The sequence below is a fragment of the Pseudophryne corroboree genome, chromosome 6 (genome assembly GCF_028390025.1).
Source record: "Pseudophryne corroboree isolate aPseCor3 chromosome 6, aPseCor3.hap2, whole genome shotgun sequence".
NCBI lineage: Eukaryota > Metazoa > Chordata > Amphibia > Anura > Myobatrachidae > Pseudophryne > Pseudophryne corroboree.
The window spans coordinates 713,036,916-713,061,679 of NC_086449.1; the positions used below are offsets into that span (position 1 = coordinate 713,036,916).

Below are 24,764 nucleotides of genomic sequence, written 5' to 3' on the forward strand. Positions count from 1 at the left end.
GCCCCTGGAGTAACTCGCCATGAGTTTACTGTTTTGAAAGCACTTCAAGTCAGGGTCAGAAGTGACCATTTGCCACATCCCCTTGACTTGCTTTACCAGAACAGGACTATTGGAGTAATATTCCGTCACCCATGGTATGATATCACTGGGTAATGATTTGGAACGCTGCTTAACTTGTTTCTGAAAATTGCACAAGGCTCTCTCTCGTGCTTTTTTCAGTTCTGGTAATGAATACCCTCTCTCAGTGAATTTCAGTATCATCTCATCAAGCTGTAACTCCCCTGTACTTGGGTCAGTGTTATTCCTGCAAACCCTAAGAAGCTGGGAGTAGGGCAAACTGCGAATCATCGCTTTGGGGTGGGAGCTCTCAGCCCGGAGCAGGGTGTTCCTGTCCGTGGGTTTTTTGTACAGAGCTGTCACAACCTGCCCCTCTCTCAACTGGATACATACATCCAAGCAGCAGATCTCTGATTTACTGGAGTTCCAGGTCAATTTTATAGGACTATTTGAATTGTTTTGTTTAATGATGATCCCAATCAGTTACTGTCTATCATCATTCCACAAAATCAGGAGGTCGTCGATGTAGCGGAAATATAATAGTATTGTTCCTGAAATGCTCGCATCTTCAAAGAACAAATCCCTCTCCACCTCCCACATGTAACAGTTGGCGAACGACGGGGCCACCGGGGACCCCATCGAGCAACCCGTCAGTTGTTTGTAAAACCTCCCATTAAACAAAAAGAAATTATGTGTCAATGTGAAGGTTAATAACTTAATAAACAAATCAACATCTGGACCAGTGTACAGACTATTGCCCGTGATTAGCCGTCTGACCGCCTCCAACCCCGCCTCATGGGGGATACATGTATAGAGGCTGGTGACGTCCAAAGTCACCATAGTCGTTTCACTGGGGACTGGTCCCAGCCCTGCTAATCTCTCCAACAGCATGTTAGTATCCTTTAAATAAGAAAAGGTGGCTTGGATGCATGGCTGCAAATACGTGTCCAGAAACACAGCTACTGGTTCGCACAGAGACCCCCGGGCCGAGATGATGGGTCTCCCCGGTGGCCTCTGTGCGTCCTTGTGGATCTTGGGAAGGGTGTAAAATAATGGGACCACTGGCCATTTTGTAGACAATTTGTCACTAATTACCTGTGATATCAACCCCTCACCTACTGCTTGTTTCAACAGCGCATCAAGCTCCTGCTTAAAGACAGGGGTGGGGTCATGAACAAGCCGGCAATATGTCTTACTGTCACTAAGTAAACTGTCACATTCAGCAACATATGAGGACGTGTCCTGAATAACAACTGAGCCGCCTTTATCGGCGGCTCTTATGATGATATCAGTCCTCTGTTGTAAGTTCCTTAGTGCTTGCCGTTCATCACTGGACAAATTGTGCTTCACCACTGGGGCTCTAACTCCAGTAGCGCTGTCCATTAATCTGTGAAAGGTTTTAAGGGTGGCGTTACTTGACTGTGGATCAAATCTGGAACGATTCCCCAGTTTGGAAATGCGACTAGGTAATGATGATTCAGTGTTCACCATAGGGTGCTTAAAAAAATGTTCTTTAATCTTTAGTGAACGTGCCAATTTAAACGACTCCACCTTCCATTTGAATGGATCCACAAAGTTAGTGGGAATGAAAGTCAGTCCCTTGCTCAGCGGTCGTTGTTCAGGTTCTTGAAGAGTGTATGAAGACAGATTGAAAATTAGGTGGCTCTGTGCTTGGGTGGCCTTCTCACTGTTCTGCCTCCTCGTTTGGCCTCCCCGTCTCGTTTTGGTCTTCCCCGGGTGGAGGCCCTCGCCCGGGTGTTTGCCACTAAAGGGGTCACCGTGTGTCTTGCTTCTACAACAGCCGCTCCTGTTTCATCATTATCGCTTGCTGAGGTACTGGAGAAGCGAACCCGTTGTTCAGAAACAAGTTAAGCAGCGTTCCAAATCATTACCCAGTGATATCATACCATGGGTGACGGAATATAACTCCAATAGTCCTGTTCTGTTAAAGCAAGTCAAGGGGATGTGGCAAATGGTCACTTCTGACCCTGACTTGAAGTGCTTTCAAAACAGTAAACTCATGGCGAGTTACTCCAGGGGCAGGAATTTGAAAGACTTGGTGGTCAAGACCGATATCACGGGTTTTGACGCCAAGATTGCATCCAAGCACTTTTTAAGCAAGAAAAATGGTTGCTTCAAATGCTTGGGTTGCACAACCTGTTCTTTCTTTTTAGTCGGTGAGACCTTCCCACACCCACATACGGGCCAACGTTTGAAAATCAGGTGGCCACTAACATGCACGTCCCGGTTCGTGGTCTACGTAATAGTGTGCCCATGCGGGCTCTATTACGTTGGCAAAACTGAATGCCAATTGAAAGTCCGATTAACCCAGCACAGGTCTGCTATTCGGGCAGCCCTACAGGCAGGGACCAGCGATCAACCAGTGGCTAGGCACTTTGCCACACAGCATCATACGTTGGCCAGCCTGAGGTATAGGGCCATCGACCATGTACCAGCTTCCGTACGAGGGGGAGACAGGGGGAAAAAACTATTACAGCTTGAATCCAGGTGGATTTTCCGCCTGGATTGTCTAGCCCCTAGAGGGTTAAATGAGTCCCTGGGATTAATTAACTTTCTCTAATTGTGGGTAATAACTTTTTCATCAATGTCCCCGATACTGTGTATCCCTCCATTAATTGCTCAGCTTCTACATCCTTCAACAAGAAGCGCTGTCGAGCCGCTTCGACAAAATAAGTATCACACTAATGATTAGTTTAGTCAGTATTAGAGTTGCCGGCTTTTATTAGTGACAGCTCTTGCAAATAAGGATCTCCCTTCGGGGTATTGCCACCCATGCTCGACCACCTCTAGTTAATTGTTATATTGCCTTGGATTTAGCTGCACTAGAGAGTTGGTATTTACTGTATTTCATATCTCCATTTGCGTTTGACACACTGTGTTGTTCTAAGTTTGATCTATTGTTATGTCTTTTTCATGTAACTTGCATGATGTTTTTATTGTACACGTTTGTTTTGGAAGGCACACTCTAGCTCCGTGTGAGCGCTGTGGATATGTGTGCCGTTTTTATGATACATTTTTTCATTGTTATTGTGGTTTAAAGTGTCGTTTTGGTTTTGTTTACAGAGGTCCCAGCGCGTTGCCATGGTGACCGGCAAAGCCTGACTACGTCACTTCCGGGCAGGCCGTGACGTCGAGACCGGAAGTGCGGGACGGGGGACGCCTGGACACTCCGTGGTCCGTGAAGCTGGGAGTTGTGATTGTGGGGGTAAGTGGGGTCAATGTATGCTATATATATCTTCACGGGGTGAAGTTTGTTTTCCACCCAGTTACAAGTCTGTGAGTGCCACCTGTTTTCGTTAGGTACATGTCGGTGGACTGGCATGTCAACAAGGAAGGGCACCACAGCCAGCTTATTTGGAGGAGTGCCAGGGCAGTTTCTGGATATATATATATATATATATATATACTGTATGGGATCCGGTCTCTAGGTCGACAGTAACTAGGTCGACAGGGTCTCTAGGTTGACAGGTCAAAAGGTGACATGAGTTTTTCACAATATTTTTCCTTTTTTGACCTTTTTCATACTTAACGATCCACGCGGACCACGACTGGGAATAGTAACCTGTGCCGAGCGCAACGAGGCACCTTGCCCGAAGCATGGCAAGCAAAGCGAGGGAACACGGTGCACTAATTGGGGTTCCAGGTCACTGTATGGAGAAAACAACACCAAAAAACATAAAAAACTAATGTCGACCTTTTGACCTGTCAACCTAGACCATGTCGACTTAGAGACCCTGTCGACCTAGTTATTGTCGACCAATAGTGGTCGACCTAGTTACTGTAGACCTTGCATACCACACCCATACTGTATATAGAGGGGGCCAGAGAGAGATAGAGGATTTTATGGAATTAGAGAGAATGAGAGAAAGAGAGAGAAGAGCGAGTGAGAGGGTGTCAGAGAGAAAGGGATGAGAGGGGAGGGAGATGGTGTCAGAGAGAGAAGGGGAGGAGTGCCAAGGATCACATACACCTGGCCACTTCAGCAAACACTTTCATCACCTCCTCCATATTACACTGCTTTTCAAATCTGTGGAAAAATTAGCAGGCTTAATTAACTATTGTATCTCTGGTGTGCCAGTTTCACAAAACAAATTAGTATACCACTTATTTTTGTCTCACTGGCCACTGAATCTGCAAATCATCACACTTGACAACATTCCTGGCCTCAAAGCCACATTTAGAAGTAAATAATTCAATATGTCATTATGAAACATCGTTCCAGTGTGTACCCAGCTTTACTGTACCCAGTCTAGGCTTGCGAGTCTCTTCTCTCACCCATTTGCGCCGACTTCACATGTACCCCCGAGTAGAAGGAAATACCGGAGAGGACATGAGGCAGGATCCTAGTGCTGATTTAAAGTTTACGAGTGACCCCAAAGCAACTTACTTGTAGGGCCCATACCAATAAAATTGTCAATATGATATGCTGGTGATGTTATTAAGCAGGGATTAAAGTGGTCCTGGAGAGGTGGTGGAACTCATTTACCCAGCCACCTACCTCCACCCCCTCATTAGGAGGAGCCAGGGCTGGTGCTAGTGTGTTCGGAACCCCCCTGTAAACTATAAATTTGTGCCCTACCTCCCATACTTTATTAAGGAACAGGTGCACCGCAAAAAAGGGTGTGTGGTCTCACAAGGAAAGGGCGTGGCCACACAATATTACCGCTCCAGTTCAAATGACACTACAGTAGAACAATCTAATTCACATTACACAGCACGTAGTGCTTCTTATTCATGTTATGCCACACAGTAGTACCCATTATACACATAATACCCACAGTAGTAGTGCCCCTTACACACAAACAAAATGTCTGTCGGTAATTGACAATATCTTGATATACTAGTAAGGACACTCTGATTACAGTGCTCAGACTATTGCCTCAGAGCAGTGGAGTGACTACCGTGGGTGCAGCTGCTATGCGGTAAATGCCTGTCCCCATCAAAGACCTCTTCTAGTGTCAGGTAGTGCTCACTCCCACTCTCTCTCCCCCTTTCTCTTCCTGACACTCTCTTTCTCATCTCTTATTTTCTCTCTCCCTGACAGTCTCTCCCTGACACACTGTCTTTCTCCCTCCCTCTCCCTGACAATGTCTCTCTCCCTGACACTGTCTCCCCCTCTCTCTCTCCGTGACACTGTGTCTGTCTCTCTCTCTGACACTGTATCTCTCCCTCTCTCCCTGACATTGTATCTCTGTCTCTGACACTGTCTTTCTCTCCCTCTCTCTCCCTGACACTCCCTCTTCGACATGAACTGTCTCCCTGACAGACTCACTCTTGCGCTCTCCATGACACTGTCTCTCTCTCTGACACTGTCTCTATCTCTTTCTCTGACATTGTCTTTCTCCCTGACGCCGTCTACCCCTCTCAATGACACTGTCTCTCTGTTCCCCTGACACTGTCTCTCTCTCCTCTCTTTCTCCCTGATACACTCTTACTCCCCACTCTCTCTCTCTCTCTCTCTCTCCCTGACACTCTGTCTCTCACTTCCCTCCCTCTCTTGCTCCTCCCCTTTTCTTTCTGACACCATCTCTCTCTCCAACATTCTCTCTCCCTAATTCCCTCTCTCTCCTCTCATCCTTTTCTCTCTGACACCCTCTCACTCGCTCCTCTCTATTTCCATGAAATCCTCTCTCTCCCCGACCCCTACTCTCTCTCTTCTTGCTCCTCTATCTCTCTCTCTTCCACTGACACCCTTTTTGTCACCACCATCACTCTCTCTCTCTCTCCCCGACAACCTCTCACTTCCCTCACTCTTTCTCTCTGCTGCTCCCCTAAGGGTCATTATAGTGACAATGGAGGGGGCCCGTTCAAGGTTTTGCTATGGGGCCCAAAAAGTTCTAGTTGCGCCCCTGGCTCAGAATTATTTATCAAGGGGCTCAGGCCCCTCTGGCCTACCTTACTGAGGGGCACATTGGTGATCTGGGCCTAATACCCATATCCTCTTGTTAATTATAAGGCTCAAGCCCTTTTGGCACGAGGGGCAGTTTTAATTGAGTCACCTTATTCACCTGTGGGTGCACTTTAATGTACAGGGCCTAATGCCCGCTATGGTGCCACAGGCCTAGTACCTACCGACTTCACCCTGGCCCTACTGTGCCTCAGGGATAATGCCTGTCTATACCCACATGCCTAGTGCCTGACTGTTCTGATGGTCTAGGGGGAGGGGTGTTGGTAACAGGTGGGCCTCAAAGAGGGCCTACATGTCTGGAGAGAGATGCTACAGAGATGAGCTTTGTTAGCTCTTTCAATTTCCACTCCTGTATGCGTCTCCGTTCCTCATCTTTTTTTTTCCACCTCTTTCTCTCTGCCTCCAGTCGGTGCCTTCTGTCTTCTTTCTTGAGCCAAGTGTTTTTTGGCTTCTTCTGAGGCCACTGGAGCTCTTCCGCCAGCATCTTCTCCGCCACCGCACTTCTGGCTTTTCCACCCGGCGGCATCTGACGTCACACACCAGGGGTGGGGCAAGCTACTGCGTGGTGAGCTGATTGGCTCGCCATGGCCGCTTCCTATTGGTTGATTGGCTCATGGATGCCGCCAAATTCAAAAGCCTGCTGCCGGTGTTTCTGACTGGCTGCTGAATTGGCACTAAGTTTGAATCGCTGCTTCCGCGGCACTGCCTGTCACGAACGCAAGTCCGGTGCTGGGAACCAACAGGTGGTCCCGGCTTCAGATGTCCATCGCTGCCGCCCTTCCAGCGCTGGGATCTGGCACTTGATCCCAGCATTGCCCAGCAGGGGACACAGCTCCTCCACACCCTGCTGCTCTTCCAATGCTGGGAACAGACATGCTGTCCCAGCACTGGTCTCGTATGTGCCCAATGCGAGGCACATCTCCACAAAGCCACAGCTACCTGTACTTACTTGCTGTGGCCAGGTGGAGGCGGAACTATTACTGCATTGTGTCAAGTTCCAGCCCACTATAACCCCCTGGGTGCACCACAAATGCGTTAAACACACTGTAGTGCCCCCAGCTGATATAATGCTGCAGAGAAACGCCAGTTCACATTATGCCCCAGTGCCCCCCATGCTGGCGCTGTAGCTATAAGTAGGGGTGTAACGAGGGTGGCTCCAGTGGAACGCGAGCTCCGGGTGCTTGAAAAGTTAGAGGGCGCATTGCCGCCTGCTCACCCCCTCCTTCTGTCCGCTATACTCCGAGCCGCAGTACAGGCAGCCGCAGAGCAGGAGAAGCAGAGGGGGAGCACACTCGGCGCACACTGTCCCTGTTTTAAACATGTGGGGTGCCCAAAGGAAACTTTCGCCCTGAGCTCCACAAAGTCTAGAACTGGCCCTGTCACCAATTTAGAATTTTTCAATATTTTTTCTTTTCAAATGTAACATGCCCCCAATTCAGTACAGGGGATGGGGCGCCGAAACATACCCTTGCTTCGGGCACCATGGCAGCTAGCTACACCTCTGGCTATATGTGGGGGTCCCTGGGCAACTGGCCGCCCCATGCACCCTGCTGTTAATCCAGCACAGCCCACAACAGGGTGCATGGGGCTAAAGTATTCACCCCCCCTTGGCTTTTTACCTATTTTGTTACATTACAACCTGTAATTTGTTTTTATTTTTTTTAAACTGAATTTTATGTGATGGATCTTCACAAAATAGTCTAAGTTGGTGAAGTGAAATGAGAAAAAATTATATAAAAAATTATTTTTATAAATAAAAATTAAAAAATTGGCATGTGCATATGTATTCACCCCCTTTGCTATGAAGCCCCTCAAAAGTTCTGGTGCAACCAATTACCTTCAGAAGTCACATAATTAGTGAAATTAAGTCCACCTGTGTGCAATCTAAGTGTCACATGATCTGTCAGTATAAACACACCTTATCTGAAAGGCCCCAGAGGCTGCAACACCACTAAGCAAGTGGCATCACACCATGAAGACCAAGGAGCTCTCCAAACAAGTCAGGGACAACGTTGTTGAGAAGTACAAGTCAGGGTGGGGTTATAATTTTTTTTCCAAATCTTTGATGATCCCCTGGAGCACCATCAAATCCATCATCTTCAAATGGAAAGTACACGGTACCACAACAAACCTGCCAAGAGAGGGCCGGCCACCAAAACTCACAGACCGGGCAAGGAGGGCATTCATCAGAGATGCAGCACAGAGCCCAAAGGTAACCCTGAAGGAGCTGCAGAGTTCCACAGCAGAGACTGGTGTATCTGCGCATGTGACCACAATAAGCCGTACACTCCATACAGCTGGGCTTTATGGAAGAGTGGCCAGAAAAAAGCCATTACTTAGTGTTAAAAATAAGAAGGCACGTTTTGAGTTTGCCAAAAGGCATGTGGATGACTCCTCAAATGTATGGAGGAAGGTGCTCTGGTCAGATGAGACTAAAACTGAACTTTTCGGCCACCAAGGAAAACGCTACATCTGGCGCAAACCCAACACATCCCATCACCCCAACAACACCATCCCCACAGTGAAACATGGTGGTGGCAGCATCATGCTGTGGGGATGTTTTCAGCAACAGGGACTGGGAAACTGTTTCGAGTTGAGGGAAAGATGGATGGTGCTAAATACAGGGATATTCTTGAGTAAAACCTGTTTCTGTCTGCCTGTGATTTGAGACTGGGACGGAGGTTCACCTTCCAGCAGGACAATGACCCGAAGCATAGTGCTAAAGCAACACTCGAGTGGTTTAAGGGGAAACATTTAAATGTGTTGGAATGGCCTAGTCAAAGCCCAGATCTCAATCTAATTGAGAATCTGTGGTCAGACTTGAAGATTGCTGTTCACAAGCGGAAACCATTCAACATGAAGGAGCTGGAGCAGTTTTGCCTTGAGGAATGGGCAAAAATCCCAGTGGCAAGCTCATAGAGACTTATCCAAAGCAACTTGCAGCTGTAATAGCCACAAAAGGAGGCTCTACAAAGTACAGACTTTAGGGGGGTGAATAGTTATACACGCTGAAGTTTTCTGTTATTTTGAACTATTTGTTGTTTGCTTCACAATTAAAAAAACAAAACAAAACAAAAAAACATCTTCAAAGTTGTAGTTATGTTCCTTGAAAGAAATTATGCAAACCTTCAAACAAACCATTTTAATTCCAGGTTGTGAGGCAACAAAACATGAAAAATGCAAAGGGGGGTGAATACTTTAGCAAGGCACTGCACATGCTAACGTGATGGCAATCTATTCCAGTGACCTTTATAAAGATATTAAACACACGTCTCTTTCTAGTGTCCTCCACAACTGCTGTCCAACACAGATAGAAGATCCAGTCGTTGCTGTGCAGTGCTGGGGCTTGTAGTACCAGCGGGGTTAGAGCCACAGGTCGCTGTAGCCCGCCGCCTAGCGGACATAGCAGGTAATGGCGGCACCACGGGAGCGCGCAGCAGCAGCAGCAGTAGCGTGTCCCCGCCCCTCTCCCGGGCGCCGCCGCTGGGTGCAGTGCAGCCGCCTGTCTCCGGCTGGCTCGGTGCTCCGGGGTGTCAGGCTTGCTGCTCCGGGAGTGCGGAGTGTGCGAGACAGGGGAGCAGCCGGGCGCGGGTTTCCCATGAGGCGGAAGGAGAAGCGGCTGCTGCAGGCGGTGGGGCTGGGGCTGGCCGCCCTGCTCTTCCTGCCCAACGTGGGTCTGTGGTCTCTGTACCGGGAGCGGCAGCTGGAGAGCGCAGCCGGGGACAGCAACGGGGCTCCGGGGGAAGGGCAGGTATGTGTATCTCCATGACAACGTCATACTCACCTGGCAAAGCTGAGTGTGAGTGTCCCACAGAACTCGGAGTGTGTGTCCCACACCTAGCTGAATATACCTCTGAGCTGAGTGTATGTCCCATAGAACTCAATAGAAGCAACTGGATTGAGTGTGGTGTACCGTAGAGCTGAGTGTGAATGTTCCACAGAGCTGACACTGTATGTCTGGAGTGTGAGTGTACCGTGGAGTTGGCTGTAATGCCTGGATTGTGTGCATGTTTTGCACCTGGAGTGGGAGAATGTAGGTGTGTGTGTCCTGCAGAGCTAAGTAAATGTCCCCTAGTGCTGGAATATGAGTGACTGTAAGTGCCTGGAGTGCGGGTGTCCTGCGGAGCTGTGTGTGAGCTCCTGGAGTGCGGGTGTCCTGCGGAGCTGTGTGTAAGCGCCCGGAGTGCGGGTGTCCTGCGGAGCTGTGTGTGAGCGCCTGGAGTGCGGGTGTCCTGCGGAGCTGTGTGAGAGCTCCTGGAGTGCGGGTGTCCTGCGGAGCTGTGTGTGAGCTCCTGGAGTGCGGGTGTCCTGCGGAGCTGTGTGTGAGCGCCTGGAGTGCGGGTGTCCTGCGGAGCTGTGTGTGAGCGCCTGGAGTGCGGGTGTCCTGCGGAGCTGTGTGAGAGCTCCTGGAGTGCGGGTGTCCTGCGGAGCTGTGTGTGAGCGCCTGGAGTGCGGGTGTCCTGCGGAGCTGTGTGTGAGCGCCTGGAGTGCGGGTGTCCTGCGGAGCTGTGTGTGAGCTCCTGGAGTGCGGGTGTCCTGCGGAGCTGTGTGTGAGCGCCTGGAGTGCGGGTGTCCTGCGGAGCTGTGTGTGAGCTCCTGGAATGCGGGTGTCCTGCGGAGCTGTGTGTGAGCGCCTGGAGTGCGGGTGTCCTGCGGAGCTGTGTGTGAGCTCCTGGAGTGCGGGTGTCCTGCGGAGCTGTGTGTGAGCTCCTGGAGTGCGGGTGTCCTGCGGAGCTGTGTGTGAGCTCCTGGAGTGCGGGTGTCCTGCGGAGCTGTGTGTGAGCTCCTGGAGTGCGGGTGTCCTGCGGAGCTGTGTGTGAGCGCCTGGAGTGCGGGTGTCCTGCGGAGCTGTGTGAGAGCTCCTGGAGTGCGGGTGTCCTGCGGAGCTGTGTGTGAGCGCCTGGAGTGCGGGTGTCCTGCGGAGCTGTGTGTGAGCGCCTGGAGTGCGGGTGTCCTGCGGAGCTGTGTGTGAGCTCCTGGAGTGCGGGTGTCCTGCGGAGCTGTGTGTGAGCGCCTGGAGTGCGGGTGTCCTGCGGAGCTGTGTGAGAGCTCCTGGAGTGCGGGTGTCCTGCGGAGCTGTGTGTGAGCGCCTGGAGTGCGGGTGTCCTGCGGAGCTGTGTGTGAGCTCCTGGAGTGCGGGTGTCCTGCGGAGCTGTGTGTGAGCTCCTGGAGTGCGGGTGTCCTGCGGAGCTGTGTGTGAGCTCCTGGAGTGCGGGTGTCCTGCGGAGCTGTGTGTGAGCTCCTGGAGTGCGGGTGTCCTGCGGAGCTGTGTGTGAGCTCCTGGAGTGCGGGTGTCCTGCGGAGCTGTGTGTGAGCTCCTGGAGTGCGGGTGTCCTGCGGAGCTGTGTGTGAGCGCCTGGAGTGCGGGTGTCCTGCGGAGCTGTGTGTGAGCTCCTGGAGTGCGGGTGTCCTGCGGAGCTGTGTGTGAGCTCCTGGAATGCGGGTGTCCTGCGGAGCTGTGTGTGAGCGCCTGGAGTGCGGGTGTCCTGCGGAGCTGTGTGTGAGCTCCTGGAGTGCGGGTGTCCTGCGGAGCTGTGTGTGAGCTCCTGGAGTGCGGGTGTCCTGCGGAGCTGTGTGAGAGCTCCTGGAGTGCGGGTGTCTTGCGGAGCTGTGTGAGAGCTCCTGGAGTGCGGGTGTCCTGCGGAGCTGTGTGTGAGCTCCTGGAGTGCGGGTGTCCTGCGGAGCTGTGTGTGAGCTCCTGGAGTGCGGGTGTCCTGCGGAGCTGTGTGTGAGCTCCTGGAGTGCGGGTGTCCTGCGGAGCTGTGTGTGAGCTCCTGGAGTGCGGGTGTCCTGCGGAGCTGTGTGTGAGCTCCTGGAGTGCGGGTGTCCTGCGGAGCTGTGTGTGAGCTCCTGGAATGCGGGTGTCCTGCGGAGCTGTGTGTGAGCTCCTGGAGTGCGGGTGTCCTGCGGAGCTGTGTGTGAGCTCCTGGAGTGCGGGTGTCCTGCGGAGCTGTGTGTGAGCTCCTGGAGTGCGGGTGTCCTGCGGAGCTGTGTGTGAGCTCCTGGAGTGCGGGTGTTATACGGAGCAAAGTGAATGTCCCCCAGTGCTGGAATGTGAGTATCCTGTGGAGCCGACTGTAAGCACCTGGAGTGCGAGTGGACCGTGAGCTCCTGGAGTGCGTGTGTCCTGCGGAGCTGACTGTGAGCTCGTGGAGTGCGCGTGTCATACGGAGCAAAGTGAATGTCCTCCAGTGCTGGAGTGCGAGTGTCCTGTGGAGCTGACTGTAAGACCCTGGAGCGTAAATGTGCTGCGGAGCTGACTGTAAGCTCCTGGAGTGCGGGTGTCCTGTGGAGCTGTCTGTGAGCTCCTGGAGTGCGGGTGTCCCGTGGAGCTGTCTGTGAGCTCCTGGAGTGCGGGTGTCCTGTGGAGCTGATTGTAAGCTCCTGGAGTGCGTGTGTCCTGCGGAGCTGATTGTAAGCTCCCGGAGTGTGTCCTGCGGAGCTATGTGAATGTTCCGCAGAACTAAGTCCTGCAGAACTGACTCTAAGCCCCTCGAGTGTGAATGTCTTGTTGTGCGTATTGGCGTGTTGTATTCTGCTGACTGAGTGTAAGCACCTGTAGTGTGAGTACGCAATAGTGGGAGTGCCTCCGAGAGGTATCGATAATCTCATAGAGTATGAGAGTCCCGCAGAGTTGATTATAGGTTTGCACAACTCAAGTGCTTTGGTGTTAGTTGTACAGCTCTCCTCACATTTAATGCTGCATCCAGTGTCTTGGTGGGTGGCCTGCAGCATAATCTAACACCCATTTGAAACTGCTTTGAAATGTACCATAATGCCGGGCCCGGCTATAAGTGTCTGTGATATGAGTGCGTCACAGAACTGTGTATGAGGATGAGCTTCTGGCGTGGACCAGCTCATGAACTGTGAGCCTCCGGTGGGATAGTATGAATAGATCTGGAGTATACCACAGATATATCACAGCACAATATCTAGTACATGTCTGCTCCCCACTGTACCGTATTAAGGGCTCTACACACTTAGCGATAATAAAGGACGATATGAACAATATAGTTAAAAAATTAACAATAAATTGTTCATATCGTTCAGTGTGGATGCATCAACGATGAAGGATGCGCGTCCCCTCAGTCGTTCATTGTTGATCGATCATCGTTTATGCATGCAAGCCAATTCAGCCGATATCAATATAATGTCCAAATCGGCCATAAAACTCGTTCAGTGTGTATGTAAAAAATAGTGCATGAAAAATCAGCCAAATCGCCAAGTGTGTAGGGCCCTTTAGGCTGTGGCAGCGTAGCATAGAGCTGTGTGTCCATAGCTAGCTAGTTACAGGTGTTTGCATATGTCCACTACTGGTATTTTTATATCTAGTAGTAGAAATCTGTGCAGGATGTTTGGATTTCCTGTGTGTGGCGGTCACATTGGCAGGTTACTAATCAGTTTTGGCTGCATGTTAGAGGTACAGATGTTACAGTAAAGTGATATCTCGGCCACTGCATTTGGTGAGGATGACTTGTATTAGTGCTTTATACAGCGCTGCCTCTGCTTTCAGTTACATGTCACTATTTGTCACCAGTCTTCTAGAAATGTCCTCCCCCCGATGTGCAGAATCTGTCACTGGATGGAGCCAGTATGTGTCAGTAATTAGCAACATTTAAAACGTAAGAGCAAATAGCTGTTTACAGAGCACAAATAACTCTTTCCATTGGGCGTAGTGGCTCGCTCCACAGGTAGCAAACTCAGACTTTTACAATTGCACAGACATACATTTTGTTCTATGACCTAAGACACTCAAAGTTAATTAAAACATTGGCATATTTGCATTTTTCTGTATTTGTAATTGTCCTCTGGAGACACTTCTGAAGGGATCAGTATGATATACTGGCGGTCGGAATGCCAGCCGTCCGTATACCAAGGACAACATCCCAGCCGTCAGTATGCCGGCAGCAGGGCAAGCACAAAGAGTCCCTTTGCGGCCTCACTGCGCTCGCCATTCTGCAGGCTTGCTGCTCTTTCCACGCTGCGGACTCGGTGGCACCCTGTGCTCGCCACAGGTTCTATCTCGCGCTATGGGTGTCGTAAACACCCGCCAGTGGGAATAGCCCTTGTTAGCCAGGCACACCGACATCCGGTAAATTAACTGCATCCTCTTTTGAAATGCACCATTCTGAATGCAATAACAAAGTCCATCCCTCTGCCTTGTACCACTTTGTTCCGAAAGCCCCTGTAAATGTCTGTTTCACAGCTATATAGATAGAAGTTGCTTTTATACCAGTGTTGGTATAGGCAGTATTAAGCTTGTTTTGCATAATTGACTGTGTGGTCCAGATAGCTCCGAGATCCCATTCAGCACCCGCTGACGTGTTTTTCATTCATGTGTGCTGTCATTTCCTCAACAAAGAGTTTCATCCTACTTCCGTGTAGATGATTGTGGCTGGACGTGGACTCTGAGTCGCTGCTGTGTGCAGAATGTGTATGTGCTCTGAATGAGAAGCTCTGAGAGCTAGGTATGGGTATTGCATTAGTATGTAGGAGGAATGTTCCATGTCCTTGTATAATTGTCTGGAAATAGTGTGTGTTGTATAGAGTGGGTGGTCCTGAGGGGGGATTTGCTCAGTGACTATGCTTGTTGGGTCACAGAAGGTGGGCTGCAGATATAACTGGTTAGGAAGATGTCAGTGCCGTGCAGTGTGGTGAAACAAACTTTTGGCAGCTGTTGTAAATTGTTTAGATGGGAAGGAAGAAGATCTATATATAGTTGTTTATGCTGATAGGGCAGTTTTTTTTGGGTGTGGAGTTTTGCATTTCTTTGTGACCTGAAAAGACGTTTCTGTCTTGTTGGAAATATACCTATTCCCCACTGTTCTGCAGCGTACTCATGTGCGATCTGTTGTGCCTGCCTTGTCATGTAGGACCTTACAAACGTCTACCTTTGTGCCAAAGTGTCACTTTGTGTGTAAAACCTCTCTAAAACGTTCTTTAACATGATATAAATATTGCTTATTAATAAGTTCTAAGCTGATTTTTAAAAGATATTTGTAATAAATGTAAGCTCTTTAGAAGTCTTTCTAAGGGGAGAATTAAATTCTGTGGAATTCAGTTCTATTCCGGAATGGCACATCGTGTCTGCTGTCATCGCAGGTTTTCCCCTCGCACCTCTATTAGGTGTGACTGAAAATTTGCGGTGTCGGCACTACTGTAGGTGGTTGATGTGTGCGTTCCATGACCATCGCCACAGTGCCCAGCGACACATCACTTTGAATTGAATCTGCCCTTATATATTACCACTGGAATAATAGAAAGTCGTACTGTATATCCCTAACCTGAACTCCTAAACTAACAAGAATACTCTGACCCCTAATCCAGGCCACTAAACCAACCTTAATACCCTATCGTAAAACCCCTATACTAACCCTAACCCAGACTCCTAAAATAACCCTAATACTCTAACCCCTAATCCTAAAGAGCAGACTGGATGGGCTTATGTGGTTCTCATCTGCTGTCCGATTCTATGGGAGAAGTGATAAAGCAGTGATAAGTGGAAGGTGATAATGCACCTTCCAATCAGCTCCGAACTGTCATTTTTCAAACCCGTAATGATTTGCTGGTGCGTTATCACCTTCCACTTATCACTTTTATATCACTGCCCCAGTGTTTCCATAGGTGGGTACAGACTAGGCGATGTGCGAAATGAGCGACCTCGCCTAGTGCACGGCCGACACGAGGGTCGTTTACCTTAACGACGTGCGGGGCCATGCATCAGCTGTGGTAAGCAGCATACACACTGGGCAATATATTAAACGATATCGCTCATGAGGGTAAATATGAGCGATATCGTTTACTATATAGCCAAGTGTGTGCGCACCTTATGTCTGTAGATGGTAAAAATAATTAAGTAAATAAATAAGACACCCTGCAGCAGCATAATATATTTGGACTTTCTCAACCTTCTTTCTAGAAGTAGATAAGGAAAGGCAGTCATTTCATATATTGTAAAACAATATTATGAGATACTGCCATGTGGTCTAGCCGTTTATAGATAACCTGTGTTCAGCGACTTACACTTTGGACCACTTTGCCGTTATTTTTCTTTACAGGTGTCCAAGCAAACTTTTCTGTTGCATCTAACATGTTCAGCAGAGTATCTCTGTATCTCTGTTGTTATGGCAAAGACCGATTAGCTGCCATAATGCAGTAACAGGTTTATGTTATGTCAGTCTGATGCATGATGCTCTGTTTATTTATAGTTTCTGTACAACTTCCACTCCTGTGATACAAAGGTGGTTAATAAAGATTGTGTATCTAATCTCGCTACATTGGGACCTGATGATCAGCGTTCTCCAGAAAATCAGACCCCTATTGCTGATAACAACCTTTAAAACTTAGATTGCTTTGACAGTATATTTTTCAACTCAACCTATTTTCATGAGGCTATAACCAATTGACTGATCAGGAGAAATTGATGACACTTTAAGACGGCATTGCCGGGTTGCACCCGGGATTTATACACTGTCCTTACCGGGTGCGACCCGGTTGAGACCCCTTTTAGATTGAAGGACCCATGTTCAACCCTGCTCGCTCCCCGTGTTGAAATACCTGTTTATTTCAGACTGCCCCACAACCTGGGTTGCTGAGCATTCACGTGCAGTAACCCTGGTTATTGCTGGCAGTCTGGAAGGGGTGTGACATTTACTAGTGCATGATTGTAATTACACCCAGAAAACCGCTTTCTGAAGCTGGGTACACACTTGGACGCTATCGTGCCGATTTGTCTGATCGTGCAGCGTGTACGGCCGATTGTGCGCTCCCTCAGGTCTCATGCAAGGACATTTGGTTGGCCGTGCTGAATGGCCAAATACACGTCTCTGCATGCGATGCTGTGAATATTAATGACTGACGGAACAGTGATCATTGCGTCACTCATTAATATCTGGCTAGTGTGTACCGGCACCCTCTCGGCACAGCGGCACGATTGTTGGTCACATAAGTGTGTACACAGCCTAAGAATTTGCTGGTTGCTAGTGTTCGCGCCAAGGCACATGGTAATTTACTTTTTAGGGAATTGTTTTGTTACATATTGTCTTGACTCTAGTCACAACCCACAAAATGTAATAACGTAAGTTAACTATAAAGAAAAAAAGTGACATAAAGTAAGCTGTAATATATGTAAAAGAATACATAAATATTGACCTTTTTACCAAATTAACTTAATATACTGTAAATGAATAAATCTTTGCAAAATGCATACAAATACCCTTGGACATCCAATTACAAAAAAAAAAAGAATTGCTTCATGAGCACAGATAACTTTTACTGCATTTACTTATTTTCATTAGTCACAGAAACGCTAAAATCAAAACATAAGTAACCACGTATTAGAGCAGAGATTTTCAACCTTTTACACCTCGCGGCACACTGAACAAGATTTCAATATTGCCATGGCACACTCAAATATAATGGTGATGCATGGTGCAGTTGCGTGTCCTAGGATGTCATGTCGCAGCTTCTCCATAGGTAACGCCTGAGCCATATCTGAGAGAGCCAGAAGAGCCCAACACTGCCCAGGCCAAAAATTAAACCTAGCTCTGCAACCACTAAACCCACCAGTATTGATCGTTCCAGGGCCTCAGTAGCGGTAATACACTGATGGGCCTGAGTCTGCTTCTATGGCGGCACACCTGGAGGCTGCTCAGAGCACACTAGTGTGGCATGGCACAATGGTTGAAAAACACTGTACTAGAGCCACAAAATAAGGAAGAAAACGAGCCATGACCATTTTGTTGAAGCCAAAGTTCTTTGAAACATAGGAAGAGCCCCACAAAAATGGGTGTTCTGCTTTGGTGTTTTTTTTTTTTTTCTCTTTAATGCAAAGTCTCTAGAAGCTGCAGTATTTCCAACTTCTAAACTAACGAACTGTTGGTATTCTATTGTGTGAGTTGGGGTTTCTTTGCACAAGTCTAAAGATGTATTTGTATTTTTGTATTTTTTTTTTTTCTTTACAGTCATTCACTTATGCTTAAAGTAAGTTAAGGCGCATACACACTTGCTGAGAAAGTAAGCTAATTTTCACCCTTCCTGAGCGGCGATGTTCACTTTCCCGGCAAGTGTGTATGCCGCCACCGCCGAGCGATGTGCGGCCCCGCGGGTCATTAACGACCCTCGTTGTTGGCCGTGCATGCAGCACAATTTGGACTGTTGTCCAAGAGCCGCATGCACGGCCCGGCCGCGGTGTGACGTCACTGAGTGATATGGTCGACATATCGCTCAGTGTGTATGCATTGCCGCCGTCCATCCCGGCCTGGGAGGGGGAAACACTAGGGGACATCGCTGATAGAGCACATCATCATCCAGTGTGTACCTACCTTTAGAAATAAAAAATATCGGCATGACTTTTATTGGCCTACGTACATGGGGAAGTCAGCTTGTGTGTGTGTGAGAATAAATATATACAGTCAGTTGTTGGTTACTTACTACACTTTTTTTATTAATGTTGAAGGTTTTCTTGTGGGGTCTCGCAATTTGATATAATGAAGGTAACTGCTTCCAGGGTGGCCTCCTGCTTTCCATCTCTTGCTCATTTACACATAATTGGCACTGTCTACAAATACGCATTACAGCCAATATTGCTCAGCCTGAAGCCCACAGAGTGCACTACCAGTGCAAGCTTTCAGTGCCTGTGAAGGTTAAAGTAAACACGATTCAAGGGACAAAAGATGCATTATAGCATTACATATTGACAGAGTTCCGCCCTAACCACTTAGGGTGAAAATATACAGAAACCACTTGTGTCTGTACCGCTTTGGAGGAGGACTTTACAAGTGTCCACCACTTCCTGCGCCTGGACAATAACCTACTGTAGAGGTGAGAATTTCCATCCTTACCTAGCAATAAAGAGCAAATGCCGCCAGTAATTGAAAACATTTTACTGACAGGTGGTCTTCTGTTTCCCGGCGGCCGGGCTCCCGACTACCAGCGCCGGAATCCTGACCGCTGGCATACCGTCAGCTTTTCTCCCTCTTGGGGGTCCACAACCCCCCTGGAGGGAGAATAGCTGGCGCGCGCCACCGAGCCCGCAAGGGGCTCATTTGCGCTCGCCCAGCTGTCGGTATGCCGGTGCCGGTATGCTGGTCACCGGGAGCCCGACTGCCGGCATAACATACTACACCCTTACTGACCTATACTATGATACTATTTACCTATATTTGTCCTGGGGCTCAGTTCTCTTATAACATTAAAGTTCACTATTTTTATTTGACGAATTGGTGGTTGACCTGGCGGACCAATCACAGACCTAGTAGGTTTTTGGCCTTTACATTGAGACAAATAAAAGAGCCCAGGGAAAATGACTGCACCAGCAGGGACGCTAGGTAGTATTTCCTAGTATTCTCCAAGAGAGTTGTGCAACGGTAATTGATTGAAATTTCAGCTTTTTGGCCCATATGACATGACCGATTACTTTCCAAAAAATATGGGAACTGGCTTTCTATCATATGGTTTTCTAAGATTCAAAAATATACCTGGAAATGTTTTCGACCATATACTTTTCTCCATTGTTAAACTGTACAGTACATGGTAATTCGTCCCAACTTAACACGCCTACAATGTCTCCGACCCACATTGTGCAGGTGATATGCCGCAGCCACTTCTGGAAGTTCGAAGATCAGTAGTTGTTAGGTATCTTATTTCTGCGGCCAACAAAAGTCTAATGCAAGCTGTATTACAGTACTGTAGGAAGTGTCTTTTCAGGCATGAAGCTCGTACGCCGGGGACTGCAGCCAGATCTGAGTCTAGCACGTATCTCCTTTTTCATTTATCGTTCTTTGACTATCTGTCAGAATTGCCACCTGCAGCAAGATTGGCAGAGAATACTTTGTTCTCCTCGCGCGAGCAGCTGCAAATCTGTCATCTGTGCCTATGACTGCATCAAAAAGGTCTTTCTTATCCACTTCTCTGGCACTGCCTGTTCTCTAAAGACTAAAATTTATAGCTACATGCAAAAATAATTCTGTGATCTTAAACCTTAGTTCAGGATCTCCTCTTCCGAACCTTTTCACTGTTGCCTTTGCTGTTTAATTTATAGTCTTGCAAATCTTTACTGCCTCATTAGCAGCTTTTAGAACGTATACGTGTTTAATTTAACAAGCATTTTCTCTTACTAATTTAAGGCTGATATACGATGAGTAAGCCGATTGTGCTTTACCTTTTCTGCAGTTAGTCAGAGCTGATTGGATGCAGCATTAACATGCGTTGTGTTAGAGATCATTAATTTCTATGGTAAATGTGTGTTCTGTTGTCATTTGTGCTGTACTTAAACACTAGATGCACCAAATATAATACATACTGTGTTTAATTACATGTTTTTCAAAGAAGAATAGTCTTCTGCACAGATCATTGGTATTGATCATATTTAGCCTGTGGAATGTAAATAATATACATAGATAGAAATGGGATGCAGTAAGGATTCAGACGGTCGGAATCCTGATGGATACCGGCGGTAAGTACTAGGGTTATGGTTAGGCTGTGGAGGGGTGGGTTAGGAGTAGGAATAAATGTAGAGTTAATATACTTTCCAAGATTCGTCAGGATTTTGGCAGTTAGGGTGCTGCTGTCAGTATCCTGATCATTGGGATTTTTACTACCAGAATTTCGTACCGAACCCATAGAAATCTAGTACTTTTAGGGTAAATGTACTTCTTCTGGGACGTAGTTATGTGCCTGACCGCAGGTCACAATACCGGCACCTACATCCCGCCCCCTCACTATCCCGTGGAAAGGGGGTTCCGTTGTGCTGGCTCTCGCCATCCCACCCTCCCCCCGGCAATCTTAAGGGCCCCATACACTAGAACGATAATGGCGTTCGGCCCGATATATAGGGTGAAATCAGGTATTTTGGAGGTGTATCCGATCAAATCCGATGCGTGTCCCCGTGAGCATCGGATCGGATCCTCCAGATTGAACGTGCTGCACTAGCGATCATGTCCGACTTCGCAAGCCCGGCTGGGATCACCCAAGATACATCGTATGCAAAAGGACAGCATACGATGTATCTTGGGCGATCCTGCCGCCTGGGAGAATGCCCGGACTGATCACCTGCGACATGACGGTCAGACATGGGGCCCTTAAGAGCCGGGATCCCGACGTCTGTATCTGCCGGTCACATATACCCAGCCCCTTCTCCTGATCACTGCAGAATTTCTGTATGTATTATCAACTTGTCTTTGAAGCTGGTCACATAGCAGACATTTGGTATGAATAATCCAGTATAACTAAGCATGTTAACTGGAGTTGTAAGATGACTAGCTATCAGTCTGTGTGTGCGGATGTCGTCTGATCACCTCAATAAGCTATGAACAGCCCCTGTGTGTGCGTGCTAACCGTTCTATACCTGATTCAGTTTGTCCTTGTACATACGTGGCCTAATTGTCCAGCAATAGTGCCACAGATTGCTCTGTTTGTGGCTACACTAGTTTTGGTGGTACAGTAATTAGTTATACAGATGGCAATAGATGTATAAATTATACTTATGACCTACATACTTTGGAGGCAGCAGTTTTGACTGAAGCGTGAGGCCCTTGTGTGAAGACATGTTACACTGTTACTTGGGAAGATGATTTGTGAGGTTGGAGTTCCAAGTCACTGACTTGGGTTGATTTAAAACAATTCAGCTAAATACAGTAATTTAGTCCTGCTCCAAGTTTCTCGGGATCAGCAATGACCTCTCTCTGCTACCTCTCACACTATACCAAATGCTGGGGTGGTCTTCAGGTTGCCGACTGTCGGGATCCCGGCGCCGGAATCCCGACAGATATTCTCCCTCGTGGGGGTCCATGACCCCCCAGGAGGGATAATAAATAACGTGCCCACAGCGTGGCGAGCGCAACGAGCCCGCAAGGGGCTCATTTGCGCTAGCCACGCTGTCGGTATGCCGACGGTCGGGCTCCCGGCGCCGGTATGCTGGTCGCCGGCATACCATACTACACCACAAATGCTGCCGTATTAGATTCCTCTCCTCCTTCCCTTATGCTTTTAACACTGAAACGTCTTCAATCGCCAAGCTGGTGACTGTCTCCTCTGCACTCCTGTCTATGGATGGCACAGCTGGCTCAGGTAGCGCTAGACTATAAATGGTTTAGCGGCAGAGGGCAGAAATCTTTTGCTTTGATTAGAAATATTAATCCAGCAGGTGTGAAAAATGGGAGCACTCTGTAAGGGAGAACTGTTTGTACAGACGAGAACAGTCCTTTTACCTCTGTTATGTCATGTGACAATGGTTTCACATATCCTATTGAAACGCCCATCATTTTTTTTGACTAGTTCTCTTTATTTCCAGTATCATCCCTTAACCCTGCAATGGCGGAGGGTACTAATAGTTTTGTCACCACTTTTTTTTTTTTTTTATATTAGTTTCTCTATCGTCCTAGTGGATGCTGGGGTTCCTGAAAGGACCATGGGGAATAGCGGCTCCGCAGGAGACAGGGCACAAAAAGTAAAGCTTTTTCAGATCAGGTGGTGTGCACTGGCTCCTCCCCCTATGACCCTCCTCCAGACTCCAGTTAGATTTTTGTGCCCGGCCGAGAAGGGTGCAATCTAGGTGGCTCTCCTAAAGAGCTGCTTAGAAAAAGTTTAGCTAGGTTTTTTATTTTACAGTGATTCCTGCTGGCAACAGGATCACTGCTGCGAGGGACTGAGGGGAGAAGGAGTCAACTCACCTGCGTGCAGGATGGATTGGCTTCTTGGCTACTGGACATCAAGCTCCAGAGGGACGATCACAGGTACAGCCTGGATGGTCACCGGAGCCGCGCCGCCGGCCCCCTTGCAGATGCTGAAGTCAGAAGAGGTCCAGAATCGGCGGCTGAAGACTCCTGCAGTCTTCTAAAGGTAGCGCACAGCACTGCAGCTGTGCGCCATTTTCCTTCTCAGCACACTTCACACGGCAGTCACTGAGGGTGCAGGGCGCTGGGAGGGGGGCGCCCTGGGAGGCAAATGAATACCTATAAAGGCTAAAAATACCTCACATATAGCCCCTAGAGGCTATATGGAGATATTTAACCCCTGCCTGATTTTTCTAAATAGCGGGAGACGAGCCCGCCAGAAAAGGGGCGGGGCCTATCTCCTCAGCACACGGCGCCATTTCCTCTCACAGCTCCGCTGGTCAGGACGGCTCCCAAGTCTCTCCCCTGCACTGCACTACAGAAACAGGGTAAAACAGAGAGGGGGGGGCAAATTTATGGCGATATTTTGATATAACAAAGCAGCTATAAGGGAGCACTTATTATAAGGCTATCCCTGATATATATATAGCGCTTTTGGTGTGTGCTGGCAAACTCTCCCTCTGTCTCCCCAAAGGGCTAGTGGGTCCTGTCTTCGTTAGGAGCATTCCCTGTGTGTCTGCTGTGTGTCGGTACGTGTGTGTCGACATGTATGAGGACGATATTGGTGTGGAGGCGGAGCAATTGCCAAATATGAGGATGTCACCCCCTAGGGAGTCGACACCAGAATGGATGCCTTTATTTATGGAACTACGGGATAGTGTCAACACGCTAAAGCAGTCGTTTGACGACATGAGGCGGCCGGACAATCAATTAGTGCCTGTCCAGGCGACTCAAACACCGTCAGGGGCTGTGAAACGCCCTTTGCCTCAGTCGGTCGACACAGACCCAGACGCAGGCACTGACTCCAGTGGTGACGGTGACGATTCAACCGTATTTTCCAGTAGGGCCACACGTTATATGATTTTGGCAATGAAGGAGGCGTTACATTTAGCTGATACTACAGGTACCACTAAACAGGGTATTATGTGGGGTATGAAAAAACTACCTATAGTTTTTCCTGAATCAGAAGAATTAAATGACGTGTGTAATGAAGCGTGGGTTGCCCCTGATAAAAAGCTGATAATTTCAAAGAAATTATTGGCATTATACCCTTTCCCGCCAGAGGTTAGGGAGCGCTGGGAAACACCTCCTAGGGTGGACAAGGCGCTAACACGCTTATCTAAACAAGTGGCGTTACCCTCTCCTGAGACGGCCGCACTTAAAGATCCATCAGATAGGAGGATGGAAAATATCCAAAAAAGTATATACACACATGCAGGTGTTATACTACGACCAGCTGTAGCGACTGCCTGGATGGGCAGTGCTGGGGTAGTTTGGTCAGAGTCCCTGATTGAAAATATTGATACCCTGGACAGGGAAAATATTTTACTGTCGTTAGAACAAATAAAGGATGCATTTCTTTATATGCGTGATGCACAGAGGGATATCTGCACACTGGCATCACGGGTAAGTGCTATGTCCATTTCGGCCAGAAGAGCTTTATGGACGCGACAGTGGACAGGCGATGCGGATTCAAAACGGCATATGGAAGTTTTGCCGTATAAAGGGGAGGAGTTATTTGGAGTCGGTCTATCAGATTTGGTGGCCACGGCTACAGCCGGGAAATCCACCTTTCTACCTCAAGTCACTCCCCAACAGAAAAAGGCACCGACTTTTCAACCGCAGCCCTTTCGTTCCTTTAAAAATAAGAGAGCAAAGGGCTATTCATATCTGCCACGAGGCAGAGGTCGAGGGAAGAGACAGCAACACGCAGCTCCTTCCCAGGAACAGAAGCCCTCCCCGGCTTCTACAAAAGCCTCAGCATGACGCTGGGGCTTCTCAAGCGGACTCGGGGACGGTGGGCGGTCGTCTCAAAAATTACAGCGCGCAGTGGGCTCACTCGTAGGTAGATCCCTGGATCCTGCAGATAATATCTCAAGGGTACAGGTTGGAATTAGAGACAGATCCACCTCGCCGTTTCCTGAAGTCTGCTTTACCAACGTCCC

At 48.5% G+C, this 24,764-nt stretch overlaps 1 protein-coding gene across 2 annotated transcripts in view; it reads left to right on the plus strand.

Moving 5' to 3' along the window:
* The first annotated feature begins 9,290 nt into the window (after nt 1-9,290).
* Nucleotides 9,291-24,764, plus strand: part of GALNT10 (polypeptide N-acetylgalactosaminyltransferase 10) — a 382,115-nt gene continuing 366,641 nt past the window's right edge. Inside the window, exon 1 of one of the 2 annotated variants that reach the window (XM_063928357.1) lies at nt 9,291-9,395. Coding sequence is in view for 1 of the 2 variants with exons in the window: in XM_063928356.1 (XP_063784426.1) it covers nt 9,585-9,737 (153 nt within the window). In the remaining variant the exon portion in view is untranslated. Of the gene's footprint in view, nt 9,396-9,422; nt 9,738-24,764 lie in introns of those variants that run through there. The other variant, XM_063928356.1, reaches the window with a different exon arrangement.